Source organism: Pangasianodon hypophthalmus, chromosome 15 (assembly GCF_027358585.1).
Source record: "Pangasianodon hypophthalmus isolate fPanHyp1 chromosome 15, fPanHyp1.pri, whole genome shotgun sequence".
NCBI lineage: Eukaryota > Metazoa > Chordata > Actinopteri > Siluriformes > Pangasiidae > Pangasianodon > Pangasianodon hypophthalmus.
In genome coordinates this window covers 4,335,946-4,363,771 of record NC_069724.1, presented here as the reverse complement: position 1 = coordinate 4,363,771, position 27,826 = coordinate 4,335,946, and the positions used below count along the sequence as shown (strand labels likewise).

General features: G+C 39.3%; 1 protein-coding gene across 2 annotated transcripts in view; it reads left to right on the top strand.

Annotated features, from left to right (window-relative positions):
• Positions 1-27,826, top strand: part of tenm2b (teneurin transmembrane protein 2b) — a 282,971-nt gene that overhangs the window by 227,844 nt on the left and 27,301 nt on the right. For both annotated transcript variants that reach the window (XM_034311334.2, XM_026938712.3), the window contains 5 exons: positions 14,867-14,989; positions 20,397-20,602; positions 21,454-21,649; positions 23,972-24,073; positions 26,553-26,747. In XM_034311334.2, the coding sequence (XP_034167225.2) occupies positions 14,867-14,989; positions 20,397-20,602; positions 21,454-21,649; positions 23,972-24,073; positions 26,553-26,747 (822 nt within the window). The remainder of the gene's footprint in view (positions 1-14,866; positions 14,990-20,396; positions 20,603-21,453; positions 21,650-23,971; positions 24,074-26,552; positions 26,748-27,826) is intronic.

Here is a 27,826-nt window from a genome sequence, read left to right as displayed (position 1 = left end):
GTATGTGGCTTTTTCCTTAGTAGCCATTCTTTTCACTTAAAAAAAATCCAGAATATTTCCCAAGACATTAATACCAAGCCTGCAATTCAATTAGGCGAATGCACAAAACTCCTCTTTAATCTAACTACACGCTCTACCAGACTTTATTTCACGTCGAAATATGATGTGCGATGGCAGAAATCATTAGTAGATATAGTCCTTTGTGTTTTATTATAAAGTAATTATTGATAGGTCATGTTATATTTACATATTATTGCTTTATAAAGCAGTGTAACTCTGTCATTGTGTCTCATCAGTCAGTCATGCAGTGAGTCAGATGCCCTTTAGGCCTGCGCCGGTGTGCTGTGTGTGTGTTGATCCGACCCAACGTTAATTGCATTTCCACCTTCATATGGACACACACATTGCTTCATATGGACACACACGCTGCTTCATATGGACACACACGCTGCTTCATATGGACACACACGTTGCTTCATTTGACAGTCTCAGACTTGAACACTTTCTGACCTCCATTTCAGGCTGCAGCTTTATCACACACTCTCCGTGCCATTACGCGCAGCCCACACACTTTCTGTTACACACACACACACATACACACATCCACATCGAGATGCTGGAGATTCTCTGTCTCTCCGAGATAAATCGCACGCCAGCCAATCTCTAACCCACAGCCGTGTGCCATCTGCCTGCCTCACTGCTGACACTCTCCGGCCCCCTTCGCCTCCAGCAGATAAAAATGACACTTCACTCCAAATATACTCCTTTTTTCCTCACTTCCTTCTTTTTCCTGCCATCATTCCCTGTGAGTTCTGCGAGTGTGTGTGTGAGACGGAGAGCTGGCCAGAGAGATAGGTAGATGGTGTTGTGTGTGTGATCTGACTAGGGCCACTGTGGAGTGGAGTGGAGTGATAATACGAAGCAAGAGGCTTATATCATTGGAGTCGTGCAGATTTGACTAGAGATGAAGTGTCAAACACTGTGGTTCCAGAGGCAGGTGGATACAACTACTGTCATGTGGTGTGTGTGTGTGTGTGTGTGTGTGTATGTGTGAGCTACTTTCTAAAACTCAATTAAACTTGCATGCTTGAGGCAACATCCTAAGGGGTGTGTAAAGGTGTTGCAGAGCTTCAGATAGATAAAACCGTTTGGACATCATATCTCAAATGTTGGGCACAGGTCAGATGCTTTAGTTTCTCAGAGCTTCTTCTTTCCCATAACCCAACCTCATGCTCTTTTTGGCCTACATTTATGCATACTTACATTAGAAATCCACCCTAAACGACTTGCATCTTTATTATTAATGAAATTCTGATTTTTTTGTTTAAACTCCTTTCACAGACATGTTGGTCCATTTTCACTTTGGTTAACAGTTTCCTACATTACCCACAATGCCATTCGACTACTGCTGATAGTGGTGCCAGTGGGATTTAACCCTCGCTTCATTTCTAACTAAAGACAGCGATGCAGCGGTGCTTTAGTCTTTTAGTCTGTCCCTCTCTCTCACCTCCTCATCTGTACACTCTGCTCAGACAGATCAACTTCCAAAGCATCATAAGCTTCATCATTCATGCTAATACCACCATCAACAACATTGTGTTCATCATCTCATAGATAACTAGCTAACTAGCCAAGCCGAGTCACAACTGCATCATATAGCTGCATTGCATTCTGATACGTTCGCCTCAACATCTGCGCAACTTCTATGTTGAATTGCTCTTTTATATGGCAATGAACAACGCTGGAAAATGGTGAGCGAGTAAAGAAACCTTTTGGGGCTAACAGCAAGTTTGAGATTTTTTCCTATTGAACTCCAATGTAATTACGCTAGCAATATCTTCCTGTGACATGAGAGCAGCACACACCCGCTAACTTCTCACAGAAATAATGAAGCACATCATAAATATTTCAATATAGGTATATGTGATGTGTTTCAGGGCCGAGGTTTCCGTTAAGTTTTCCTCCCTTGTTGTTGTGGTGTATGTTGATGAGTGTTCATGCTGCAACTTTTCCAAAGAAACCTGTGAGTTTAATCGTCTGGTGGTTAACTTTACACCTCAGCAGATCATGGAAATATAGCAGATCATGTTTATTTAAGGAGAAGTGTTCATCTAATGGCTGTTTATTCATATTATTGTTATTGTGTGCCTGACTGATATTGGCTAAAATAGGGTGTTTATCTCCATTTTTTGAAAGAGAATTGGTGAACACCTACATGAAGTTTGGAGTACAGTTAGCTAACAATGCCAAAAGCAACATGCTGAAAGCACTCCAGGCTTACGCTATGCTCATGTGGAATTATTACTGGAACGGGTTCTCCTTTTGGTCAGAACTGTTCAGTCCTACAGGGGCTACACACACTTGGCAAAGGTTTGTTTACCATTTTCCTTCACCATGTTTCTGGCCAGTGAATGACAGAGTTTTATGAGCATGTTTTCTGTCTTTTTTTTTTTTTTCTTGCTTTTTGGTTTGTTTAATTATGTGCAGTGTGAAAACAAACCAATTCAAATAGCAAATGAAACAAAAAGTGTCAATTTCGCTCTGATGTGGACTCAGTAATGTGACTAATAGGTGTGAAGTAAGTTGGAGCAGGAGCGGGAGGCAGGTTTGGAGAGCCTGATGCAATCAGATTGAACAAGTCCTCAAGGGATCCTTACTGCCGTATCACAGTGTAGCCTCTGATTTGTATTCACGGCTGTGGAAGCGAGCCCACCTGTAAACCTCAATCAAACACATATCAGAGACACACATGAGGAGATGAGCAAGACTGCAAACAACATTCTCACCATAAAGTAGTTGTGTGAGTGTGTTGAAAACGGAAAAAAAGAATGACTGATGGTGCAATCTCAAATATTTGTCTGTTTGTCCAGTCTGAATCAGTGAAATTGATACTTTTGGTTGGTTTGGTTTGGTTCAGCTCGGTTTCACCGGAAACGTGTTTTTAGTCAAGACTGGGAAATATGCTCAGAAATTTAATTCTTCAAACGCACCTGAGAACTTGACCAGAAGAGACGTATTGAGTTGTCTGAGATAATTGTGCATTGATTAGAAGGGCTATATATATCTAGGCTTGAAACCACGATCAATTGTTGGATAATGAGCATAGTAAAGAGTCTTGGAAGTATTTTTCCTTCGGCAGAATGTAGTAAAATGCTCCTACAATTTAATTTAACGTGTTACCGAGATGCCTAATCTTATACTTGCTATTTTGGGTATTGGAATTCATAAAATTGTGCCCAAGAATTAATCTATGTGCCCAAGGTTTAATCTATGCTCTTTCTGAATATTTTAATGGAGAAACTGGTGTTTAAGTAAGTGTAGGTCAGTCTTCATTACGGATAGACCTATTTGAAGAATATATTGTAATTAGAGTGCAATGTAGATTGCTTTTTAAATCAGTGACATGGAGATTGATGGCCGTTTGACATTCCCATCTCAAACACTTTAATTAAAAATCTCTATATAGCAAAGAGTATATGTCTATATAGCAGAGATTCCACCTGCTTAAACTGAGCTGTAACTTGTGTTCAGTTTATTATTCATTAAATTTTCTTTTAGAACTCACAATAGTAAAAAAACAAAAACAAACAAAGGGCATGAAAACTACATTTTGTGCAAGCATTACACATTTGCAACCTCTGTATTGTATCTTGTGGCAATGTCAAACTTAATTATGCACACGTTTTACTGCATGGTGCACACAAAACCACATCTAAATGCATGATCATATCTTGTTAAATTGAATAACCTGAGCAGGTTTGAGCTTCATTGGTGTGAATAACGGGACCCAGGCGCCTTAGACTGCTTGTTTTTATACACACTTAGTGTATGTGCGATTGCTTCATGCTTGCTCACAGGTGTTTAGATGATTCAAGCTAAATGTTAAATATATGAAGGTGCCCTTAGAGTATGGGTGTTTATCTCTTACCTGTGTTTATCTCTTATGTTCTCTATCTCATAGACTCACATGCACACTCAAACACATTCTTTCTAAAGGGTGTGTGTGGTTGGTGACAGTAGAGGAGGTGTAAGAGGCTCCTGTAAGGTCAGCCAGATATTGCTCTGAAGTGGAGCTGAGTTGCGTCAGCGCGGTTGAGGTTGTGTGTGTGTGTGTGCGCGTGTGTGTGATCCTCAGGGACATCCTCCAATCCCTGTTTTCCTTAGAACAGCATACAGTGCTAGCTTCCTTCCCTAAGGGAAAGATGGAGATGACAAGTTAGAGGTGTTAAATGTATCAGTATTGGTGTTTTAACTGCTATTATTATTAGTATTATTTGCATTATCATCAAGAGCTGAGGTTTCAGAGCTGCACTAACATACACATGGATATACTGAAGACTCTCAATCTCAATGTCTTTCTTGCCCAGTCCTCCTCCCCAGGAGATATCTTCTCTCTGTGTTCTTTCCTGACTCTGGGCTGTTTCTCCATTCCGAGCTCTTCTGCTCTTTGTAGTCGCACTTCAAAGCTCTGTTAGGTTGGGCCTACTGAAGGGTTGACAGTATATACGCAGCAAAAAAAGGACCTGTGAATAATTTAGTAGCTATTGATAATCGATTGCTGTGCTTAAGAGCATCTGTGGCGGTGACAGTGGCTGCAGGTGCAAAGACGGGATAAACGTCAGGAGCTGGCGGGACATCTGACTCTCATTCATGGCATAGCGTTTGTATTCTCTGGATTACAAAACCTTGTTTTTGTCGTACTCGTCTTATACAGAGAGGTGTTAATGTTATATAGAAATCCTCAGGGTGTCCCACAATCAGAGGTTGAGTTACAGTAAATTATTTTACAAATTCCATCGTAATCTATTTTTTTCTATTTTCCTTCATTTTCTTTTTCATTAGCCGATTGAACAGTTAGTCTGTTGAACTGCGCAGATCCACCACTGGTGCAAAATGAACGCTTGCAGAAGGATTTTCTGCTGGTAAAGCGCTGCTAGAAAGGTTTTGATATGCTATGTCTATGGCAGATGAATACTGTGAACGCCTCATTTTGTTTCCGTCAAAATGCCGGATGGCCTTCGGAATTTTTATGAATGCTTTTAAAATTTGGTAAATGACAGAAAATTTTGGCTTAACACAACTCCACCCACCAGGCACATTAAAAAGTTAATGGTCACTGATGGAGTTGATAAAGGAATGAGCTAAGCATTACTGATTCCGTATCTAAGTAGCACAGATCATTTTGGGATTATGTTTGAGTGAATGAATGAGTGACATTTGCCAGCCATCATAAGCTACATCACATTGATAAATTAGTTCCCTGCTTGAATTAATATGATTTAAACTGTGATCACAGTCTAGGAGCATTCAGGCTACACTAGATCTTTCTTTTCAATCAACGTCTTCTCTTGAGTTTGGCTAAATGTGGATACGTGTCTTCATAATTCCTAGGCTCTATAATTCCAAGGTCTTTTATTATAAAGGAAAGGGACAGTGTCTGAGTCAAATTTGCACTTTAAAAAGAGTATGCTCAGAAACAGACAGCAATGTGACAAACCAGGAATAATGGCTAGTGCTCAGAAATACACATTGCAGTGGCAAGACCTTGGAAACATAGGTAGCAAATAAACTGGTAAAAATTCACAGACGTAAATGAGGGTGAGAAAATATCTGGAATGGATTTGATTGCGGATTCGTGGTGGGATTGAATGTGCCAAAAGCATTATGCTAGATATCCTACTCCAGTGGTTCCCAAACCCTGATTGAAGACATCTTATCCAAGTCCACATAATTAGTTGGATCAGAAGCTGAATTACGCAGGAAGGTCGAGCTCCAGGAGCAGGGTTGCTGACTCCAAAAAAAAAACTATTCCACTCCAGAAAATGGTGTAGACCACCGAGCTTGTGACTGTCTGGAACTAGAGCGTCTCTGCATCCTCAGATCCCAGTAATCCAAGCGTTACATAATTATAAAAAGCCTGTTTGTTATGTAATGGTTTCTTCATAAGAACATAGACATATTTCCTGGAGGATTAAGAGAATGACTTAGCTGAATACTGGAATGGCTGGTGTAAATATTGCCGGATGAGAGAATTGAAAACTATCCTTGTTGAATGTTGTAGTGAAAGTGAACCAGTACAAATGAAATTTCAAAACAGTTGTTTATACAGTACATTCTTGACATTTCTGTGTGTGAATCCTGACTATAGACCTTGGGATCATGAGTGCAGTAAATCATTGTGAACTGTGCTTGCGTGACAGATTCAGAAGTGATTTAGCCCCGGCATATTGTACGCAAACGGCTGGATGGGAATACTGCTCTGCATGAATGTTACCAATCCTATTTAAAAAAACATGTATTAATAATGAGATCCTGTTGGTGGAAGTTCATGTCAATGAACGTGGTCTTTTTTTAATCCCTACACAAAAGTAAAAAAAACCTTCCTCCTGCACAAAATTTTTTGTTGAATCCCACAGGATCCCAGTCTCGATGCACACATCTAGTCTGAACCAGATGCCCTGTGAACCATTCTGGCAAGCTTTCTAACAAAAAAAAAAAAAAAAAACGAAAAAAGAAAACTATCTGTATTTGTATTCATTTAGATCAGATCTGACATTCTGAATAATATCGTATTTGGTTACATCCTTAGAATGTATAAGTGTGTACGTGTGTGTGTGTGTGTGTGTGTGTGTGTGTGTGTGTGTGTGTGTGTGTGTGTGCATATGTGCGTGTCTTTGGCAGCTTGTGAACCAGAATCTTTTTGCCTTAAGAGATGAACTAGCCTCCTCAACACACATACACACACACACATACTGGTATAGTGTACAAACAGCTCCCCACTATCTGACTCATCCTCTTAGTCACTTACTGGCACGACACGTCTGTCTTTTGCCCGGTGCTCAAAAACGACTCGTCATTGCACGTAACCACACACTGACCCGAGAAATAAGTTCATCCGAGAAATCGGCGGTCCAGCCCACAATCGCTTACAATGGACCTCATTATGAGTTTGTGCTGATTGGATTTGTGTTGATCTTAAATCTTTGTCTCTCTGTGCCGGGCTTGAAGCACGCCTGTCAATCATGTCTCCTTTTAAACATTAATTTGCACATTTAAATGCCAATTTATATTTCACGCTTTAAGTGGTGGCATGTTACAAGCCTTTTTCACACTGTTTGAACGGAAACAGATGCGCGACGCCGCGTGAATGTGTTGTCATCATCTAATACAAATGCACTGTAAAACACATGGTTAAGAAAAGCAGTGAAAGAGGATTGTGTAGCGTTAGTACTCACAGCGTTGCCTGTGAAGGCAAATCCTGAGCGAAAGCAGTTGCCACTTATGGAGTCAAAAAAGTCAAGATGATTGTGAGCTTGTAAAACGATATTCACACATCATACTAAAACGTGTAGACACGTTTGAAGACTTTCATATATGTAATAAAAAAAAAGCACAAATGATTTGGAAGGTGCAAATGTTCAAATGCATTCAAGCTTACAAATGTGTTTTTTTTTCATATGGAGAATATAACAGCATCTGTAAATGGAATGTGATTGTGTAAATAAATTTTTGCACAAATTTATGCTTTCAGTGGGTGTGTGTGTGTTTGTGTGAAAGGGTAAGAAAAGTTCTGAGTGTTGCTCCACCTCTCCAACTTTTGCTTCTCTGAGCTCTTTTCTTGCCGCTGTGAAGTTTTGACCCTACTTTCCAGGTTGAAATGATTGAAAAAAGATGGCCATTGTAGCAAATTTGATTTATCCAATCGGGAGAGAAGCTTAAAAAGCTGGCGGTCCTGCATTTCCTGGTCAGTGTGATCACATGTCAGTACATCTGTCAAAATTCACTGTTGGAGTATTATTGTATTCTCCACTGACACTCGTTGTTTCTATATGGCCAAAGAGAGCACCTCAGTCCTTCGCTCATTCCCATCACTCTACATGTGAGCTAAGTAAACGGACTTAGATGTAACAGGGGAATTCTCCTGGAATTACTGTCTCTGTCTGTCTCTGTCTCTCTGTCTCTGTGTCTGTGTCTCACTTTCAGAGCTCACTTTCCTAGCAGGTAATATTATACGTCTCTTTCACGAAGTGAATTATACCTAGAGATTACATAAAGTGTTATGCACCATCTCATTAATTTCTCATTTAACACGTTTCCTCTTCATAATTCATGATTATTGTGGAGGGCTTAAACTGAGTTTGTCGAAGATTTTCCCAGAGATCTGATTAGCTCGGCTAAGGGCAATGAAGTTCAGCATCAGCACAGAGTTAGCATACACCTCCAGCATGCATTTGTTTCTAATAGTTTTAAGGTGTCTTGTTTTTATTGTTAAAAGGTTAAAGGTATGTGTGTATGAGTGTGTAGAGGCACAACTGTGGAGCTCCAAAAAGACACAAGACCAGGTCTGTTTAATAATTGCAGGCACCTTGTATGAACTTTATAGACAGGGATGATGGGTATGGCACAGGAATAGGTATTTAGAGATCTAAAAAATATCTAGAATGCTTACACAAGTATACACGCACTACTTTTACTGTTTCATGGTTATTCGCAGTGTATGATCGGATGGTTAGCTTGTCACCTTAATACAGTGTTTCTCGTCCATTTTGTGTCCAGCTGCAGCTCTGGTCTCGCCCTAAATCACACTGCAGCAGCCTCCGTTTTTCAGCACAGGGGTGTCACTGCACTGAAAACCTGCTACTCCTGTAAACATTACATTGCTAGCATGTTCCTTACTTTATCTGCACACACAGAAAAACATGGTACTGCTGACCAGAAGTAAACCCAACAACTGTCTGTTTGGCTAAGCCGCTCTGGACAGTGTCACGCTAGTTAGACTGTATTGTTTTGGCTCAGCATGCCAACTTTCCTCTTAGCTACTCTCTCTTTCAGCTAATAACAACGTGATAAATACTGACAATTTAAGAGATTTAATGGAAAACTCATACTCAATAGAATCTTTCAAAGAAATCACGCTAGCTAACATATGAGAAATTAGCAATAACGCTGTTGTTGGTTAGCCTTAGCTAACATTTTCTCACATTTCTTGGTGAAAAAAGCACTAATTTGCCAACTGTAGCTAAAATCAGACAGCTGTCCTGTTGTTTAAAATCTTTCATACTTTATGTACTTTCATACTTTATGTAACTGTAAGAATACTTTAACTTGAGTATATTGAGTTGAAGCTGTTCTTCAACTTTTACCAGAGCATTTATTTAGATGATAAATTGCACTTTTACTTGAGTAAAGAATTTCAGTACTTTTACCGCCTCTGTTCTAATGTTAGACGTTAAAGTGAGATAAAGAAAAATGCTATTATTAAACTGTACAGTGAGCTTTGCTGGGAATATTTCTCTATGTCAGTAAAGTAATGAGTTGCTGAAAATATCAGCAGTCAAGGACTTAGAGATGTTATGTCTTATTGGAACTTTATTAGAATTGTAATAGAATTTAGAATGTAATAGATTTCATTAATTAATTCATTCACCTTCAGTACCCACTTTATCCTGGTCAGGGTCACTGTGGATCCGGAGACTATCCTGGGAATACTGGTCTGTTCGAGTGCACTAAGCCAGAAGGTCCTCACTGCAAAAGCAAAAGTCCAGGGGGTGGAGCTGGACCTGATGTAACGCCTCCTATAACCCTAACCCCAAACCCTAAACCACAACACGCAACACACTGCATTGTCTCCATCCCCTGGACTTTTGGTTTGACTCTACCCAGGTGGAAGGAGCTGGATCAGATCTGTCTCCACCCCCTGGACTTTTGATTTGACTCTACCCAGGTGGAAGGAGCAGAATCAGGTCTGTCTCAACCCCCTGGACTTTTGATTCTGCAGCAAAGGATACGTGTACCAAGCACATGCACATTTAAACACTCATTCATTTAATAGAATTTTATTTATAATTTTTATAGAATTTTATTTATCGCTCCAAAGGTTCAAGGGCCTGCCAGTAAGAAAGTTGCTAAAGTAAAAATGGCTAAATTCTGACTGTTGAGTAAGATGGGGCATATTTTTAATAATTAAACTTGAGCATAAGCAAGTATACTCATGACTATATTCGTAATGAGAATAAGAGCTTAATTAAACTTTCAGTGTGGTTATGTAATAAAATTATTTCTCACTTGCTAAAATCGCTTATCGCTATAACATCAGCACTTTCAGGCTGAGATGTTCCTCTGGCTTTCTGTGTGTAGGGATGCAGAAGTGTTCTCTGCACCAACACACACTGCACACTGACCCCTACAGGCCACTGGTGCACACACACTTATATGAGAGTGTATCACAGCAGAAATGAACTAGGCCAAGTTTTCCCGCTGTCTATAGCAGCATTAGGAGCTCTGATGTCCAGAGATAGCGCTAAGCGGGAATCGTTTTGGGGATGAGCGTGTTTCAACTCTGTTATTTTCTTCTGGTGAAGGTGATAAGCACACATGCGTGACGGGGAAGGATTTACTGAGGCTTATGGTGAGCTCCACAGCGAAATTACGCCACATCCAAAATCCCATATGATGTAATTTCACCATCATACTGAGAAATTTTGGCCACCTACAATGGAGACATAGACATAAGGTCATGAGTGATATTGTTATTTTACTATTAAGCTAAGCTTAGTGCATGCTTAATAATTTTCTAAAGAGAACAACATGAACCAAAAATTCCAAACGTAATAACAATATTATTATTTTATTTTCCTACATCATCCGTATTAGCGTTAGACAGACTTATGGCATCCAGATTGCACTATCAGTCAGGTGCAGTCAGGAGAAACGAAAGAAAAACAACCTGAGAGTGAGGAGAGAGAATACAATTTTTGGTTCATGTTTCTATCTCTTACTTACACCACAATTATGTCAAAATCTTCTAGTGTTACAAAAAAACCCACTTGCTCTCACTTATAGCTGCAGCTAGCCACCTCATTTAGCATCAGTGAGAGCTAATTTTAGCTTGTTAGTGAGCTAGGGTAGCTAGCTGTCTAAACAGATTACAATCACAGAAATATCCTAAGGTGGCTAGATAATATGAGCATACATAGTCTTAGCTAGCTAATATTAATCTTAATCTATTAATCTAGCTAATCTTAGCTAGCTATTTGAGCAGGTTAACTTTCATTGTGAACTTTCAGTGGGAAGTTTCTGAAAGTTAGCTAGATAACTAGCATGCTAGTGAATGCTGTGCCAGTGGGGTAGTTTCATCACAACTACACAGCACAGAGGTGTGGAAAAGGTCCATTACTAGGATATTACAGTATATTTAGCTGACTTTTTAGCTAAATACTGGTTTGTGCCTTTTTACTTATTACTAAAGAAATAATTGCATATTATTCTGAAGCCTTTTCATAAGAGTGAGGACATCAGGCTTTGTTTCTTTTCAGTCATTCTGATATGGACTTGCTTTTGTATTTAGAACTCATTGTCTTGTTGCAAAACCCAATTACATCTCAATCTTAGCTCACATCCAGTTAACTGGACATTTTTTAAAGCATTTTCAGAATATAATTCATGGTTTCTTCAATAATGGCTAATTGTCCAGTTCCCGAGGCAGCAAAGTATCCCCATGCCATTATGCTACCACCACCATGTTCTGTGAAGTGCTGCATTTTCTTTACATCAGACATAACAGGACCTGTGTTGTCCACAAGTTACCATTATCTTTAAAAGCTTTGGGATTATCCAGGTGCTGGTTTGCAAATACGAGGAGAGCATTGATGGTTCTTTTAGTTAGCAGTCCTTTCTGCCTTGCTACTTTCCCATGAATCTCATTTTGTCTCTTAGTTACTGTACAGTATTGAACACCAGCATAAGCTGAAGCTAGTAAGCTCTGCAGTTCTTTTGATGACTTTCTGGATGAGTTGTCATTGTATGCTTAGATGCGATACTTGGGAATATTTACCACCGGTTCAAGTCTTCTCCATTTAGCAGTAGGGGCTCTTGCTGTGGTTCGTTGGAGCCCATAAGACTTCAACATGACTTTGGAACTCTTTTTGCACTGTATTCGAACAACTTTTTTTTTCACGCCTGTGGAAGTTTCTATGATCGTGCCATAATGAGCTTGTGGAAAGTTTGTACTTCACAGAGTTAATATAAGTAAGTTTTAGGAAATTTGAATTTAAATTTGCAATCAGGTCTGACTATGTTCTATCAGCTAAATCTAATTATCCGTTAATTTGGTTAATTTGTTCATCAAGTATCTAGGGCACAATTACCTTTCCACATTGGTAATACCGGTGCTATGTAACTGTGTTTCTTAGATAAACTTAAACAAATGTTATTGGTATTCAGTTACACTGAATTGAATTTGGCCAAAAGACTGTGGACATCTGACCTTCAAAACCATATGTCCTTTTTCAAAATCCGATTCCAAAAAACTTCGGCTGACAATGGTCTAAAACTGCAGAGAAAAAAGGATGAAAATTTTGACCCAAAAAGATCAAAGAGGCCGACAATTAAGTGTCAAATCTAACCCTTTACAAATAATGTTCATTATGATGATCATAAAAAAGTGATTAAAAATGCTGTTTTTTTCACTGCAGATGTGTTCAAACACTTGGAGACCAGAAAAGTTAAAAAAAAAAAAAAAAAAAGGTGGCCATGTGGATATTAGACAACGTATTTGTAAAAGGATTATATAGAAAAAAGCACTATTTTTTTTACTGTGTATTAGATTAGATTAGATTCAACTTTATTGTCATTGAGCAGAGTACAAGTACAAAGCCAATGAAATGCAGTTTACTGCACATTACTGCAGAATCACTTAGAAACCCCTTCATCTAGCAGAGTTTTGGCGATCGCCACTGCCGGTAAGCAGCTCCCGACTGCACAGGTGATAATATTTTTACACCCTCCTCTCCTCTCCTTAAACCTGAAACGGTGGAAACGTTCATTTTTGTAACCTAGCTCCTGGACAATTAGATCTTTTATCTTTATTTTTTTAATGGAAAATTGCAAGCAGGGAACAATCATTATCACCAAGCCTAGCACAGACTGATCATCTGCTTCTCCCAGGCACTGATTTCTCCAACCTGGTAGCGTATTTATAAACAGTGTTTCCCTGTTTACCATCGATATGAGGAAGGTAGAAAGAATGAGAGAGGAAAATTGAAGGTGAGGAAATACAAAGAGAACCAAACGCATATATAACGTCTTCCACCACACAGCGTGATGCAGCATGATTGACCAGCTGACTGAATGGAACTTTCTAGGTTTTACTTTGTACTTGTAGCGGGAATATTACCAGCCACTAATAAGTGAAGCAGTTCGAGTTAGATATTCTAAACCACATTTTAAATAGTGTGCTACTTTATGAAGTAAAAAAAACACACACTCTTCACTACAGTAGCATGTGATTTTGAGATGCAGCACCACTGTTCATTTGATGAGTCAGTAATGATTGCAGGTTGATCAACCAATGATCTGCACAATTCTACTTCCACCCATATGCACTCGTCCGGTACTCCTGGTACCACAGTAACCAAATTCTGTACTTTGTTATGGTACGAGTCACATGGCAGTGGAAATAGCGGTAAAATATGAGCTCATGGATTTGCTACCAGACTGGACCAAAGATGGGCTGATAAATACTGAGAAGAAGAAGAAGAAGAAGAAGAAGAAGAAGAAGAAGAAGAGAAAGAGGAAGAAGAAGAAGAACAAGAAGAAGTTTGTGTGTGTGTGTGTGTGTGTGTGTGCATATATGTGTTTGTGTGTGTGTGTGTGCACACCCAAGTGAGTGACAATAGAGTAGCTGACAGCAGAGCAGCAGATGGGCTGGAGGAGTCAGCACTTTCTTTTGGCCAGAGCAGTCACTTCACACAGGAATGATAAGAGGGCCTGCTGCATTCATTCTGGAGTGAGAGAGAGCCTGTGTGTGTGATGGAGCGCGAGCGTGTGAGTGTGAGGGACGAGTAGGAAGGCATTGATTTTGCGGGGATGAGATTTAGGGGTGATGGAGGACTGAGCACAGAGGTGAGTCATTATCACTGAGACTGCAGACATCGGCATCTTCTCTCGGGGTGGGAGTGTGTGAACGAGTGTGTGTGTGGGGGGGTTGTTTTTATATCTTGGTGGGGACCAAATGTCCCCACAAGGATAGAAATATCTGGTAGGTTTGACCACATGGCTGGTCACCATTACAGAAAGTGCAGCTTTTGTTAAAGTGAGAAGAGCTCAAATAAAAGAGCTGAAATGTTTCTGAGGTTTTTGTTACTGAGGTTAGGGTTAGATTTAGATGTATAGCACTAATGAGCTGCATTAATAAGGATAGTAAGACAAATATATGTGTGTGTGTGATTGTGTTTTGTGTTTCCATTTTGTTTGTAACCATATTCACATTCTACACTTTTTAAAAAATGTTGTAAATGGTCCTGCATGTCATCGTGCCTTTAAGCATATACATGTCTATTAGAAAAAAAGAAAATTGGAAAATTGTGCCATCACATCATACCTCAGCCAAAAAAAAAAAAAAAAGAAACCAGGGTGAACAATTCCTCTGTCTGACTCCGACTTAAAAACTAATTTCATCTTTTCCGAAGCAATTTTCCTGTCCCTTGCGTTGCCCGTGTATGTCGAGATAAGCGCTGTGCCTTTTGTGCCATCTCGTCATGTGGCACTCGACATCAGCCTGCCGTCTGCTTGACTGAGTCATCAGGGACAGGCGTTTTGACGTTTTTGGTGCCTGTGCTGAAGCCTGTTTCTTGCGGAGTTGCTCAGGTAAAGTGTAGCTTCGCTATGCCTGAGTGGAGCCAGTGCCGAACTGCATCAGTGTGTATAATGAGCGGATGTGTGCGTTCCAGGCAGGCAGCGGGTATTGTAGCTAAGTTCCTTGCTGTCATGTTGGGTTAGCGATGCATACATGCCGTGGTGTCGATGTTGAGGTACTCTGTCATGTTCTGTTTCAGAAATCCCTCTCTTTTTCTCTGTCTTCTCCCAGCTCTCAATCTGCTTGGACTGAACTGGCGTCTGAAGCCTACCAACGGGCATCTTGTCAGCACCGGCCTCAGCACAGGCATCCCCAGCACCGGCGACGTGGCAACAGTGCCCTCCGGAGGCAGAGGTAAGAACGATTCACACTCTGACCCGGCCTTGCTTCCGGAGATGAGTAAGGGGTGAGAGTGGATGACTCGGCAGCGATGGAGGTTTCACACACGTCTCAGGCCCTGCTCACGTGTATATGAAAACATTATTTTTTTCTCTGTAGTTTGGCTTCCTGTCCACATGTGTTGGGTTACTGAAATTTTTCCAAAAAAAAGTAGGGAAATTGTTTTTGTGCAGACAGGATTGCGCTTGATCATTGCGGTTTTGCATGTGAATCCACCACTCCAGTGGTACGAACCGCACTGCGAACAGAGATTTTGGATGACTTGGACCTTGTCGATGTCATATTCAAGTGGAACCTTGAATAGTAGTTATCAATCCACGCGTATGAATCCTGGTGTTTTGTTATTTTTTTTGGTTTGTTTTAAAACTAATGACCATTTAGTTATTTTTCCACATTTCATCTTCTCTACCTCTCAATAAGCAGATCTTAACGTTATTCTTGAGGTGTCTGACGACAGTTTATGACATTATCTGAATGGACTGGTGTGCTCACGTCAGCGTTTTTCAAATCTTTTTTGAGTTTTCATGTGGCTTTTCGAAAACGTCGTTTATCTGGATGGGAGTACGTTGCGTTCATTCATTTTTCACTTTGAAGGTGTGATACAAATTAGATCAACATATGCAGGAATACATTTTGAGTCGTTAAAATATTCGTCAAGTTAAAAATTAACTTGCAGCACCTGGAAAACTGCAGATTTTTTTATCCGCCATGTCGTTCTCTTTTACCGTCACCCTCTTGCTATTTTTAAAACACACATAGTGATCCATATTAGCAGTACATCAGAGATAACGGCCAACTTTAATCTAACATCTTCTTGCTACTAGCTACCTAGTAATTGCTGATAAACATCATTCATTAATTGTTCATTAATTCTATCCACAAAATACATCTGAAATGATAAAAAAGCAAAAAAAAAAAAAAAAGAGCTTTTTGTGATAATTATTGTTTTCAAGCCAAAAACAGTTTTGAACATCTGATTTGCATTTATTTATTTATTTATTTATTTAGAAAAACAAAAAATATTAAAATATAATGAAATTTTCCCTGCATTCTTTGTTTACAAAGTTTATTTCATTTGGTTTATTTCCTTTATTTGGTTAGGTGTTTTTGAAATATCTTAGTTTTAAGTTATTTTACTCTTATTCTTAGTTTAAAGTGATTTTAAAGTATAGTCTACATTAAAAATAGCAAATGGGCATAAATATTGGGCATTAATATTGTAATAAATTATGTCACAATACAAAAACATGTTTTTAATTGTTGTTAAAAAATTCAATAACAATTATGAATTTTGAAAGCAGAAGCAGCTGATGGTAAAATTTCATACATATATGTTTCAAATTTTTTAAAAAATGCAATGATTTATTTTTCTCAACATTTAAAAAGCTATTACTAAATTCAGCTTTTCACAGATTTTATATTTTTCCTGTATTATTCCTTGTATTTAGAAAACTTTTATACCATGTTGTATATCGTATATTGTAGAAATGTCTTCAATTATTGTGATATTTTTGTCACATCACCCACCACTGACTCACATTCGCTCCTATATTCGCATTGGTTGTTATAGCAACAATGCATGTTTGACATAAAAACAATGATATACATGACAACAGTGGCAAAGTGCGGCATATGTTATATTTGTTGCGCCTGTGATTCAATAATAATCCGAGCCTTTGCGGTAAAAATGACCTTTTAAGATCGAATGCAGCACAAAGGTGTGATGAGTGTGTTTGGCACCTTTTAATTATTCCTTTCTTTGAATGATTTTTTTGATAGACAAATAAAGCTGTTAAAGCTTATGTTCAGATCACAGATTTGGTTTTTGTCTATTAGAGCTTTGTTGTTCCACGCGGTGGACTAACACGGGTTCTCCCACACACACACACGGACGAGCTCTTTTAGCTGAAATGATTTCGTGTCATCAAATTAATGCCATCACAACTCCTACTGACCATCAACATGGACTGATATTGATCACCGCATACACATTTACACACATACACATCTTCCTTTTCTCACTCTAATCTCCAAAACTGAATCCACCCACAGAGAAAGAAACACTGGTGCGAGTGTGAATGAGCGCATGGACAGGAAGAATCCGTGCAGGATTGGTGGAACGTGGGCGTAATGTGGGCAGGAAGACGGCGGGTGAAATGGGTTTAGAGTGTAGGGAAGCTGTTTCTCTCTCTCTCACTCTCTCTCTCTCTCTCATTCTCTCTGTTCCCAAAGTGTTTTTCCCTGCAGGTTTGATGGAGAGATTTTTTGTAGACTGCACACTGATAGCGCACGTCCATCTCAGTTTTAGGAAGGCTGCGATATATTCCGTGTACTAGTTTGCGTGTGGATGAAAGTTCCACTTTTTGTGGAAAAGCCTACATTTTGTGAGTTCTGCCTTTCTTTCACCACATATAGGTCATTTCTGTGCCTCTAAAAGTCTTGATGCATTGCATAGTTCACAAAATGGTCACACTGGAGTAATAATGACAGAAAGGACTCCATTTTGGTATCTAACTCATCAAGCACAAACAGTAAAACAGTAGTCTTGGGACAGTGTCAATATTAGTCATATTTAGTTGTGTTGCTTTGCCCCAAACACCACAAGTATTCTCAGACGCGTCCACTGGCCATCAATCCCTTTAATACTGACTGTTTCAAAGTAGTTGTTTCTCAATAGGTGTTCGGATTGATGATACAAATGACTGCCGTGAGTGTGTTACCCCACATGGCGTTAACTTTTTATTTATATATATATATATATATCCAAGATGTAGATGCACTTATTGTTCTGGTGTGTTCATTGTTTGAGTCATTCATTTTTAGTAAGTGCTTAATCCTGGTCAGGGTCACTGTGAATCCGTGAGGCAAGAATACATCTTGGATTAGATGCAAGTCCATAGCAGGGCACCTCACACACGTTCACACCTAGGGGTGATTTAGCACAGCCAGTCCACCGAAATATTTTTGGGAGGTAGGAGGAAACCAGAGAACCCGGAGGAAACCCACACAGACAGGGAGAACATGCACAGATACTCTGAAGCCATCTTGACCTTGTCTCAAGGAAGAAGTGAAAAGTGAAAAAGAAAGAAGGGGAGGAAGAAGAAGGGACAGGCCCTAGTTTTATTTGCAACTGATGGGAGCAGTTCTGCTCGGCTGAGCTCATGTCAGGAGTGTAAACCCTCAGCCTACGCGGGCCAGCCTCTTCTCCTTATGTCGACTTTCTCTATTTCACTGTGTCTCTGAGGTCTCACTGCATATCTCTCCATCCATGTGCAGTGTTAATGAGAAGGGTTGGAGCAGGCTCCCTCTGGTTTGGAGGCAGTGCAACTTTTAACAGGCCTGTCACTCAGATCTGTACGTGTGTGTGTGTGTGTGTGTGTGTGTGTGTGGTGAGGCCAGATGAGGGCTGATTAGTATAGTGATAGAACCCCTGGTGTTTCTCTTACACTCGTCCCTTCTCTCTTTCCTCTCTTTCTCCATCCCTCCCTGTTAAAATGGAGCTGGAGGGTTTTTTACACAAATATTCGTTGTGGTTTTTTTACACAAATATTAAGTGTCCTGATTAGGGTCCATCAAACTCTGTGAACAACATGCAGCATGTCATGTGCGGTAACACTCACTAGCCTCAGACACACAAGTGTGTGTACTTGCATTTGTTACAGTACTGTCTCAGTTGAACATGTTCATGTGGGTTTCCTCTGAGTTCTCCGGTTTCCTCCCACCTCCCAAAAACATGCCAGTAGGGGGCTTGGCTATGCTAAAATGCCCCTAAGTGTGCATGTGTGTATGTGGTGCCCTGTGTCTCATCTAGGCTGTATTCCCACCTCACGCCCAGTGTTCCCGGGATAGGCTCCGGACCCACCACGGCCTTGACTGGGACAAATCCTAACTGAAGAGGAATTTAAGTTTACACGAGGGTAAACTGTCAATTAATACAGTAAATGATACATTAATCATTATGATTAATAATAATATTAATAATGGTAAAAATATTGTACGTTCAGTATTCAATGGCGTATTTGTTATCCAGGATGTTAGATTTGTCAACGCAGAGTTATTCTTAGAGGCTCAGCGTCATTCAGCCACTCCATCTGTTAATATTTCACTGTCATGCTACCTCACATTGTTTCCTAGTTAGCCAAGTTGGAGCTGATATTTAATAGTGCAATCATTCATGCTGGCTGTTGTTTGCTACATTTAGTGAAATACCGGGATTAGTAATAGATTTTACTCATTGTTATGCTCAGATGGTCAAAATGCATTTTAACTCATGTACTTGATTTTTTATTTATTTTTTGGTTGATTCTGTTTTTATGGCTACTGTTTTGTGAGCTGGAAAAAAACGCTTGGTTAATGAACTTACAGGAAAAATCATTTTTAAAAATATATCTTTGTTTTGCTATTCATAAAAAAGAAAAATAGGAAGGAACAAAGATATACATGGAAGGAAGGAAGGAAGGAAGGAAGGATGAAACGAAGGAAAGGAAAGGAAAGGAAAGAAGGAAGTGAGTAAAGGAAGGAAAGAATGGGAAGAAGGAAGGAAATGGTGAAGGAAAGGGAAGAAGAAAGAGAGTAAAGACAGGAAAGAAATGGAAGAAGGAAGGGTGTAAGGAAGGAAAGAAATATAAAGATAAAGGGAGTAAAAGAAGGGAAAAAGGAAGGGAGTAAGGGAAGGAAAGAAGGGGAAGGATGAAGGGAGTAAAGGACGAAAAGAAGGGTGGGAGTAAAGGAAGGAAAGAACATGAAAGAAAAATAGAAAGTAAGGGTGGACAAAAAGAAGGAAGGTGAAAAGAACAAATGAAAAAGGAAGGAAGGAGGGTGGAACGAAAGATAAAAGAAACAAAAGTATAGACTGGAGTGGTGTGGGGGTGTCCATTTTATTTTCTTCACTTTTCTACCACTGCAGCGCTGAGATCTGAGGTATATATATATATATATATATATATACACACACACACACACACACATACTGTGTGTGTGTGTGTGTGTGTGTGGCTCAGTAACTGTGCTGTAGTCTCTCATGGGAGAAGGCAGAGTTGGAGTTTAAGTTGATGGCTTTGGCAACCCACTCTGCAGACTCATTAGTACAGACCGCAGTCTCAGTGGGATAAAACGTGTTGATCTTCCTTCATAGGCTCTCAGCAAGTGTTTGTATATGGAGCAGAAAATTATTTCTCTCTCTCTCTCTCTCTCTCTCTCTCTCTCACACGGGCTGCCGTCCTCACTTATCTTGTTCTTGTCTTTTGTCTGCATCCAGCTGATCCAGTATCACAGATTTCTTTACTCTCTCTCCCTCTCTCTCTCTCTCTCTCTGTCCCTCCCTCCCTCTCTCTCTCTCTCTCTCTCTCTCTCTCTCTCTCAGGGCCCTGGCTGTTGAGGAACAGCAGTATCAACAGTGGGGAGCTGGAGGTGGGACGGCGAGTGAGTCAGGAGGTTCCTCCGGGTGTCTTTTGGAGGTCTTTGCTCCACCTGCGCCAGGCCCACTTCCTAAAGTTTAACATCTCCCTGGGGAAGGATGCCCTGTTTGGGGTGTACATGCGTAAAGGCCTGCCTCCATCTCACGCCCAGGTCTGCAGAACAGCCTCACACACACACACACACACATTTCACACCTCCTACTGTGTTCTCTACTTAGACTCTCCCAGTATGTGTCCTGGTTTAACCTCACTAAAGCCCACAGCTTTTTATTTTGCTCTGCTCTAAATTTATTCAGGCAACAGATCCACAGCAAACTTTACTTTGCAGTTTTTATTCTAATGTCGAGCGTTCTCTACCGCGGCCTTAGCATTAGCAATTATTCGAACATGGTAGAGTGGATGTCATGACGATGTCTAGCTGTTTACATCATTACACTACACATCTGGATAATAATCACACAATACAACAATAATGTCTGCTCTGATCACTTAACACATGGAACAGATCACTGTTCAATCTTTTCTTAAAGAAATACTTTAGTGTTTTAAACCTAATCGCTAGTTACCACATCTATAGCATATATTCTTTTTCCTTCTATCCTTTGTTCCTTTGTTTTTCTTTCTTTCTCCATTTTTCATTTTATTACGTTCTTTCCTGTTTCTTCCTTTCCCCTTTTAATTTTCTTTCTTTCCCTTATTTTTTTATTTTTTCCATCCCTTTTTCCTTCTTTCCTTCCTTCCTTCCTTCTTTTCTTTCTTTCTTTCTTTCTTTCTTCTGTTTCCTCCTTTTTAACTTCCTTCATTCCTTTTTCTCTGTATCAGGTGATGGATGTGGTAATCACACATATGCTACAGATACAGTGAGTTATGATTAGGTTGAAAATGCTGGAGTATTCCTTTAAAACAGCATACATTATGACACATTTTACTTAAGTTTTTTGATTAAATTTTAGTTCTAGTCCACTGAAACCTGCTCTACTCTCTCTCTCTCTCTCTCTTCAGTATGACTATATGGAGCGTTTGGATGGGAAAGAGAAGTGGAGTGTGGTGGAGTCTCCGCGGGAGAGGCGCAGTATTCAGACGGTGGTGCAGAACGAGGCTATCTTTGTGCAGTATCTGGACCCTGGCACATGGCATCTTGCTTTCTATAATGACGGCAAGGAGAAAGAGCCTGTCTCCTTCAGTACGGTGGCTCTGGGTACGTGTCTGTACACACTCTCATTACCATATCACTCGTACACTTTAGCATCTCAATGGAGGATTTTGGCTAAAAGAGCAGGCTACGTTCCAAGGAGTAAAACCAGAATACAGATAGAGGGTTAGGTAGGTACTTTAGAGAGTGTCATAGCCTGAAAGAGTAGCGTGTGATCGACTGGAGCTAGAGCAGGCTTGTGAGTTGTATACTCCTTTGAGAAGTCACATGGAGAGGAGGCATTTTACAGCAAACAAAGTTAAAAAAGAAAATGCTGAGTCTCTCACTTTGCTTCATCAGCCAGAGAAGGCCTCAGCTCTCACATTCCCACTGAAGGCTTCAATGCCAATAGACTGAATGCAGAGTGATGCAAAAAAGGAACATTTACCAAGTGCTTTCTGCTGTAATATTTTTACTTTGAAATGGTGAGTAAACAGGGAACTTTTAAAGGACCGATAATAAAAGAAAAGAAATTAATAGAAAGAGTTATCAATGATTAATAATTAGGAATTTCTCAGTGAACAGCAAGTGTTTAGAGACAGAGAAATTATATGAAATTTCTTTCTTATTGTCCTTAAATCTGGAATTTAAATATGTGTATTTAACAAGAGTTGTTAAATATAACGAATCTGATCTTGAAAAGTAGATGTTCAGTTCTGTGCAAAGGTCTTAGGCACATGCAAAGAAATGCTGTACAGCAAAGATGCCTTCAAAAATAATGAAACTAAATGTTTCTACATTTTAAAAAAATACTAGAAAGAGCAGTAAACAGTAATAAATGAAACAAAGTCAATATTTGGTGTGACGATCCTTTGCTTTAAAAAAAAATTAGTAGTCTCAGGTACAGTGTGTGCAGTTTTATAAGGAAATGAGCAGTAAGTTTTACTGAGCATCTTGCAGAACCAGTCACAGTTCTTCTGGAGACTTTGACTGTCACTCTTGCTTCTTATTTTTGCAGCAAAATCCAGCAGTCTTGATTATGTTTTTTGTCTGAAAAGTGTCTCTTATGTAATATGCCACTTTCTTTACTGACATACAAACATTTTTCTGTAACATTTAATTTTGTACTGGAAAACTAATGTTTGGAAATCTAAAATGTTTTTGTACTGAATCAATAAAGTAGAAGTCATAAAATAAAAATCTATAGCAAAGTTTGTACTAAAAAAAATAGGGTGGCTAAGACTTTTGCACAGTACTGTAAGTAGATGTAAGATTGTGACTGTAATCTATATGCTGCGGAATACACTTTGTATTTATCAAGGGAATTTGTATTGTGACAGCTCAATGTTAGCATTCAGCTAGTTTGCGTCATCTGAGTTATCTAGCTAACATTTGCTGATATTTTAGATAATATTTTCCCGTGTTTCTTGGTTCTGTACCATGCAGAACTAAAATCAGTGGGTGATTTGAAGTCTTTTTCTTTTGTGAATCTTTCTTGTTCTTTTACATTCATACTTTAATTAAATTTATGCTTTTCTACTTTAACATGAGTGCAAAATTTGACGCTGTTACCAGAGTATTTATGTAGATAAGTAATTGTACTTTTACTTGAGTAAAGTATTTCAGTGTCAATAATGTAATAGTGATAAGTCTAATATTTATGATGGATGATATTCAACTTTAAAAATACAGTTGGTATTTTATATATATATATATTACAATTGGGCTGATGTTTAATGCCATTAACACGATGCTTTAACTGAGCTGTGTTGACACTCATAAAATTTACAGAGATTTGCAGGGAGTCTATGTAATTGCAATTGAATTACAATTGCATCTTGTATCTACTCTCAATGCCAAATGATGATGAGAATTGTGCTGATGGTGAGTATGTGGTAGCTGTGTGGTGGTCTCTTTCCACTGATTCAAAGGGAAAAAACGGACTGAAAAATAGTGCATAGCAATAGATAGGTCTATGGTCAGTAATATATAATAAACTGACCTCAATGTATAATCTTCAATTCAGACATGTCTGAATATTGCTATTCATAATGGCATCACTGGCATATGCCATGATGTAAATATTGATCATCAGTACAAGACCAGTATAGTCCTTACACAAAAACCTCTTCCAAGGCAACATTTTGGTAGACAACTTGAATAATAGTATGGATATTATTATCCTGATGGTTATTAATCCGAGACCACCACCTCATGTCTGTTCTGCTTTAAAAGATTTATGCTGAGACTTTATGGCTTATTAGAGTAATAAAATTCCTCTTGTTTCAAGTACAGCCAGGAAAATTTAAACATCAGGGCCTTGCCCACTTCCTCGCAATCATTAATCACTGTGTGTCATTAACACACTTCTGTTTCAACATCACCCAGATTCTGTGCAAGAGTGTCCGCAGAACTGCCATGGCAACGGAGAGTGCACATCAGGAGTGTGTCACTGCTTCCCCGGTTTCCATGGCATGGACTGCTCCAAAGGTACTACACAAAGAGCATCTGCTTTTTTTTATTACTTGCTTGTTGACTTACGTTTGAACTGTTGACTATGCCAGATTGACATTGTATATTAACATATACTGGATATAATTATGAAATCATGAAATTATTAAACTTTAGCTTGGACTAGTATAGCTAGTCACCAACCTGACCAGCACAAGCAATGATCAAAGCAGTCTTGCCAACTTAGCGATTCTGTTGCTAGATTTGGTGACTGTTTAGACCCGGTTTAGCAGGAGAGAGCTTAATGACAAATCTAACAGAACTTGTCACATAGCAACTGGCCTGCAGTCAATATAGCTATCCAGCTCTCCTAAGAAAATAATCCCAGGGTCTGCAAATGAAAGATTACAGACAATTGAAAAAAAATATTACAGATAAAAATAATTTTAAAAAATGTTGGTTAAAAATACTGGTGAAAATATTATCTCTCACTCACATATGTAAAAACACATAAAATAAAGGGCCGATGGTTGTTAAAAAACATGGAGACAAAATAATTAGTTTGGTAATCACATCAAGCAGCGGCTGCCAACATGCACCACGTTCACTCAACCATCATTTTAGGTTTACAACATTTATTTTAATCTGAATTTCTCAAATTAACAACACTTTCTCATATATTTATGAGTAATACAAGCTAGGCATTCCATATTTAACGTGTATAACTTCCTGACTAATTATTACCACTGCTTTATTTTGTCTGCTTCTTGATAGAACTTATTAACTTATTAGTATTTTTTTAAATGCTATATGAGCAAAGACTTCATCTTTCTAGTAAGTTATAATCTATTCTGATATAAATCTAGTCTATTCTAAGTGTCTTCAGGAAATTAACACATTTTGGTATGCAAATGATCATGACAAAACCATGAATATGCAAATTAGTCTATGGCATCATCTGAAAGCTTCTAGCAACCTTATAAGGATTAGCTAGTTTCCTCTGAAATGAGATGGCAACACTGCCAGCATGACGATGCTAGTCACACAGCGGTTTGCTAGTCAGCCAGTATGACGCTGGTGCTATAAAAAAGCTATATAAAGTCATTCTGTTTGAAGACATAGTTCAGTTAACAATGTAACGTATGAAATATACACAGTTTCTTTCTTATCCTAATTATAGTCAAACACCCAGGGTATGTTTGGTATCTGAAGTTTGCACTGGAGCTTCAGGGCTAATGTTGCTAACAAGTAAAGTTAGCTTGCAGTTGATCATCATGTTCACTGCATGGCAAAATGATCAAACTCCCTGGCCTCAGACTGCATCAAGTTGTCCATTACTTTTACTTTCACAGCATTTAGCAAATTATAGACGTACAAAAAGCACTTTTGTCTCAATCAGAAACATAATCAGAAATAGAAACAGGCTAGCACAAATGCTAAACCCCTGCTGGTAGAGTGAGTTGGTACAGCAACAAAAACAGTACATGTTGAGGATTTTTAGTGCTCAGTTAAATGCTTAGTGAAGAGGTAGGTCTGTAGATTTAGTTTGAAAACAGCCAGTGACTCAGCGAAACTTGCTTATGTGGTTTCTCACACTGTGTGATTTACTGTTGTTTATGTAATGAACAAAAGCATAGCTGACAACATAAAAAGTAGCAGCCATTTTGATGACAAAATCACTTTCACTCCACAGAAACAGGGAGTGTTTTGAGGCACACTTGTTATAGATACAGCCAATAGTGTTGTTTAACTGATTATGTAAATTGGTTTTACTGAGTCAAATAATGATTTAGAGGCAAGTCTGTGGTGATTTATATATATGTGCCAGATGCTAAACTGCTAGCTGTAATCTTACTCATAATCCTCATAGCTAATCAAAGCTAATCTTAAAAAGTCTTTACTGGTCAACTATATTTGGGTTAGGTGGAAAATTCTGTACATTTCATTTTTGTAGAAAAACCTTTAGCTTAAAAAATAAATAAAAAAATCTCAATAATATTTCAGTAGGCTGAGGTTGATACTAAACACTGCATTTGAGAGAAAAAAAGGCACACAGAGAGAGAGAGAGAGAGAGAGAGAGAGAGAGACTGCAGCCTTGTGTCCTTTATCTATGAGAATCCACCACTGCAGATATTACTCTGTCTCCTTGGTTTAATAATATATGAGTGTGTATGAGTTGTGTTTCCTTCGTGCCGTATCTGTAGGAGTCGCTGAGTGTTTGTTTGTGTGGGGTGTGTTTATCGTAGCAGACACACGGTCTCTTACTGATTCTCCCCCAATGCTTTTATATCATTTTCTTATCCGCAGTCACAAACATTGATATTACGATATGAATAATGAATAACTACCCACCACCAGATGTTTGTTTAGCCGAGGACTGTTCGTGAATGAGCAGTAACTCTTCAAATCTTTGATTCCACGTTTCTCACCACTCTGGATTAATTAAGCTGTTTCTTCTCTTTCACTTCCTCTCTGCCCATTTTTTTTTTTGGCTCGCTCTGTGCTGTGTGTGCTGCAGCGGCGTGTCCCGTGCTGTGCAGCGGTAACGGCCAGTACAGCAAGGGAGTGTGTGTGTGCTACAGCGGCTGGAAGGGGCTGGAGTGTGACGTCCCGGCGACGCAGTGCATCGACCCCGAGTGCGGCGGCCGTGGCACCTGCAGCCACGGCACGTGCACCTGCGCAGCCGGATACCGTGGCGAGAACTGCGAGGAAGGTGAGAGTCTGCACATGGTTTATTCCCTGTAATTAACATCTGTGCTGTCCTGACAGTCATTTTCCTCTACCTCTACTTCCTCTTCACTTGACTTCTCTTTTTCTTTCTCTTCTTCTTTCTCTTCATGTTTTGTCTCCTTTGTTTATTCTTCCTCTTGTCTTCTTTTCCTCTTCTCTTCCTATTGCTCTTTCTCTTAATTTCTTCTCAACTTCTTTTCCTCATCCCCTGCCTCGGTCTCCTGTTTTCCATTCACTTCCTATTTCTTCTCTCTTCTTTCCCATCTGTTCATTCTCTTCTACATTTCCTCTTCAACTTCCTCCTCTCATCCTCTTTTTCTTTCTCTTCTCACATCTTTCGTGTACTCTTTCTCTTCTTCGGCTTCTTTTTTCTCTTCCTACTGCTCTTCCTCCTATTTTCACCTCTCTTTTCCTCATCCCCTTCCTCTTTCCATTCCTGTCCTCTTTCTTCTCTCTTCTCCCCCTTATTTTCATTCTCTTCTCCATTGTCTCTTCTGCTTCCTCTTTCTCCTCTCTTTCCATTGACTTCCTCTTTCTTCTCTCTTCTTTTGCTCTTCTCCATTTCCTCTTCTGCTTTTCCGCCTTTTCTTCTCTCTCCTCTTTTGTGTCCTCTCTCTTCTTCCTCTTCTTTTTCTCTTCCTGTTCCTCTTCCTCCTACCTTCTCCCCTCTTCCTTTTCCTTTTCCTCATCCTCTTCCCCTTTCTCTCTCTTTCCATTCACTTCCTCTATCTTCTCTCTTCATTTGCTCTTCTCCATTTCCTCTTCTACGTCCTCCACTGTTCCTCATCCTCTTTCTCCACTCTTTTCTTTCTTGATCTCAACCTGTTACTCTTCTCCACTGTTCTCCCTTGGGGTCGGTTGTAATGTCAGACTTATGACAAGATGGTAGTAATGTTCTGAGTGTAAATTTAAAAGCGTTGCACCAACAGTTCGTGAACTGATTTTTCCCTGGGCATAAAATGTACGCCTCGCTGAAAGAGCAGGTGTAAAATCAAAACTAGACCTTTTCCTGGTAATAGATTCATATTCTAGCTGCTTAGCACCTTTTTTATCACATATTAT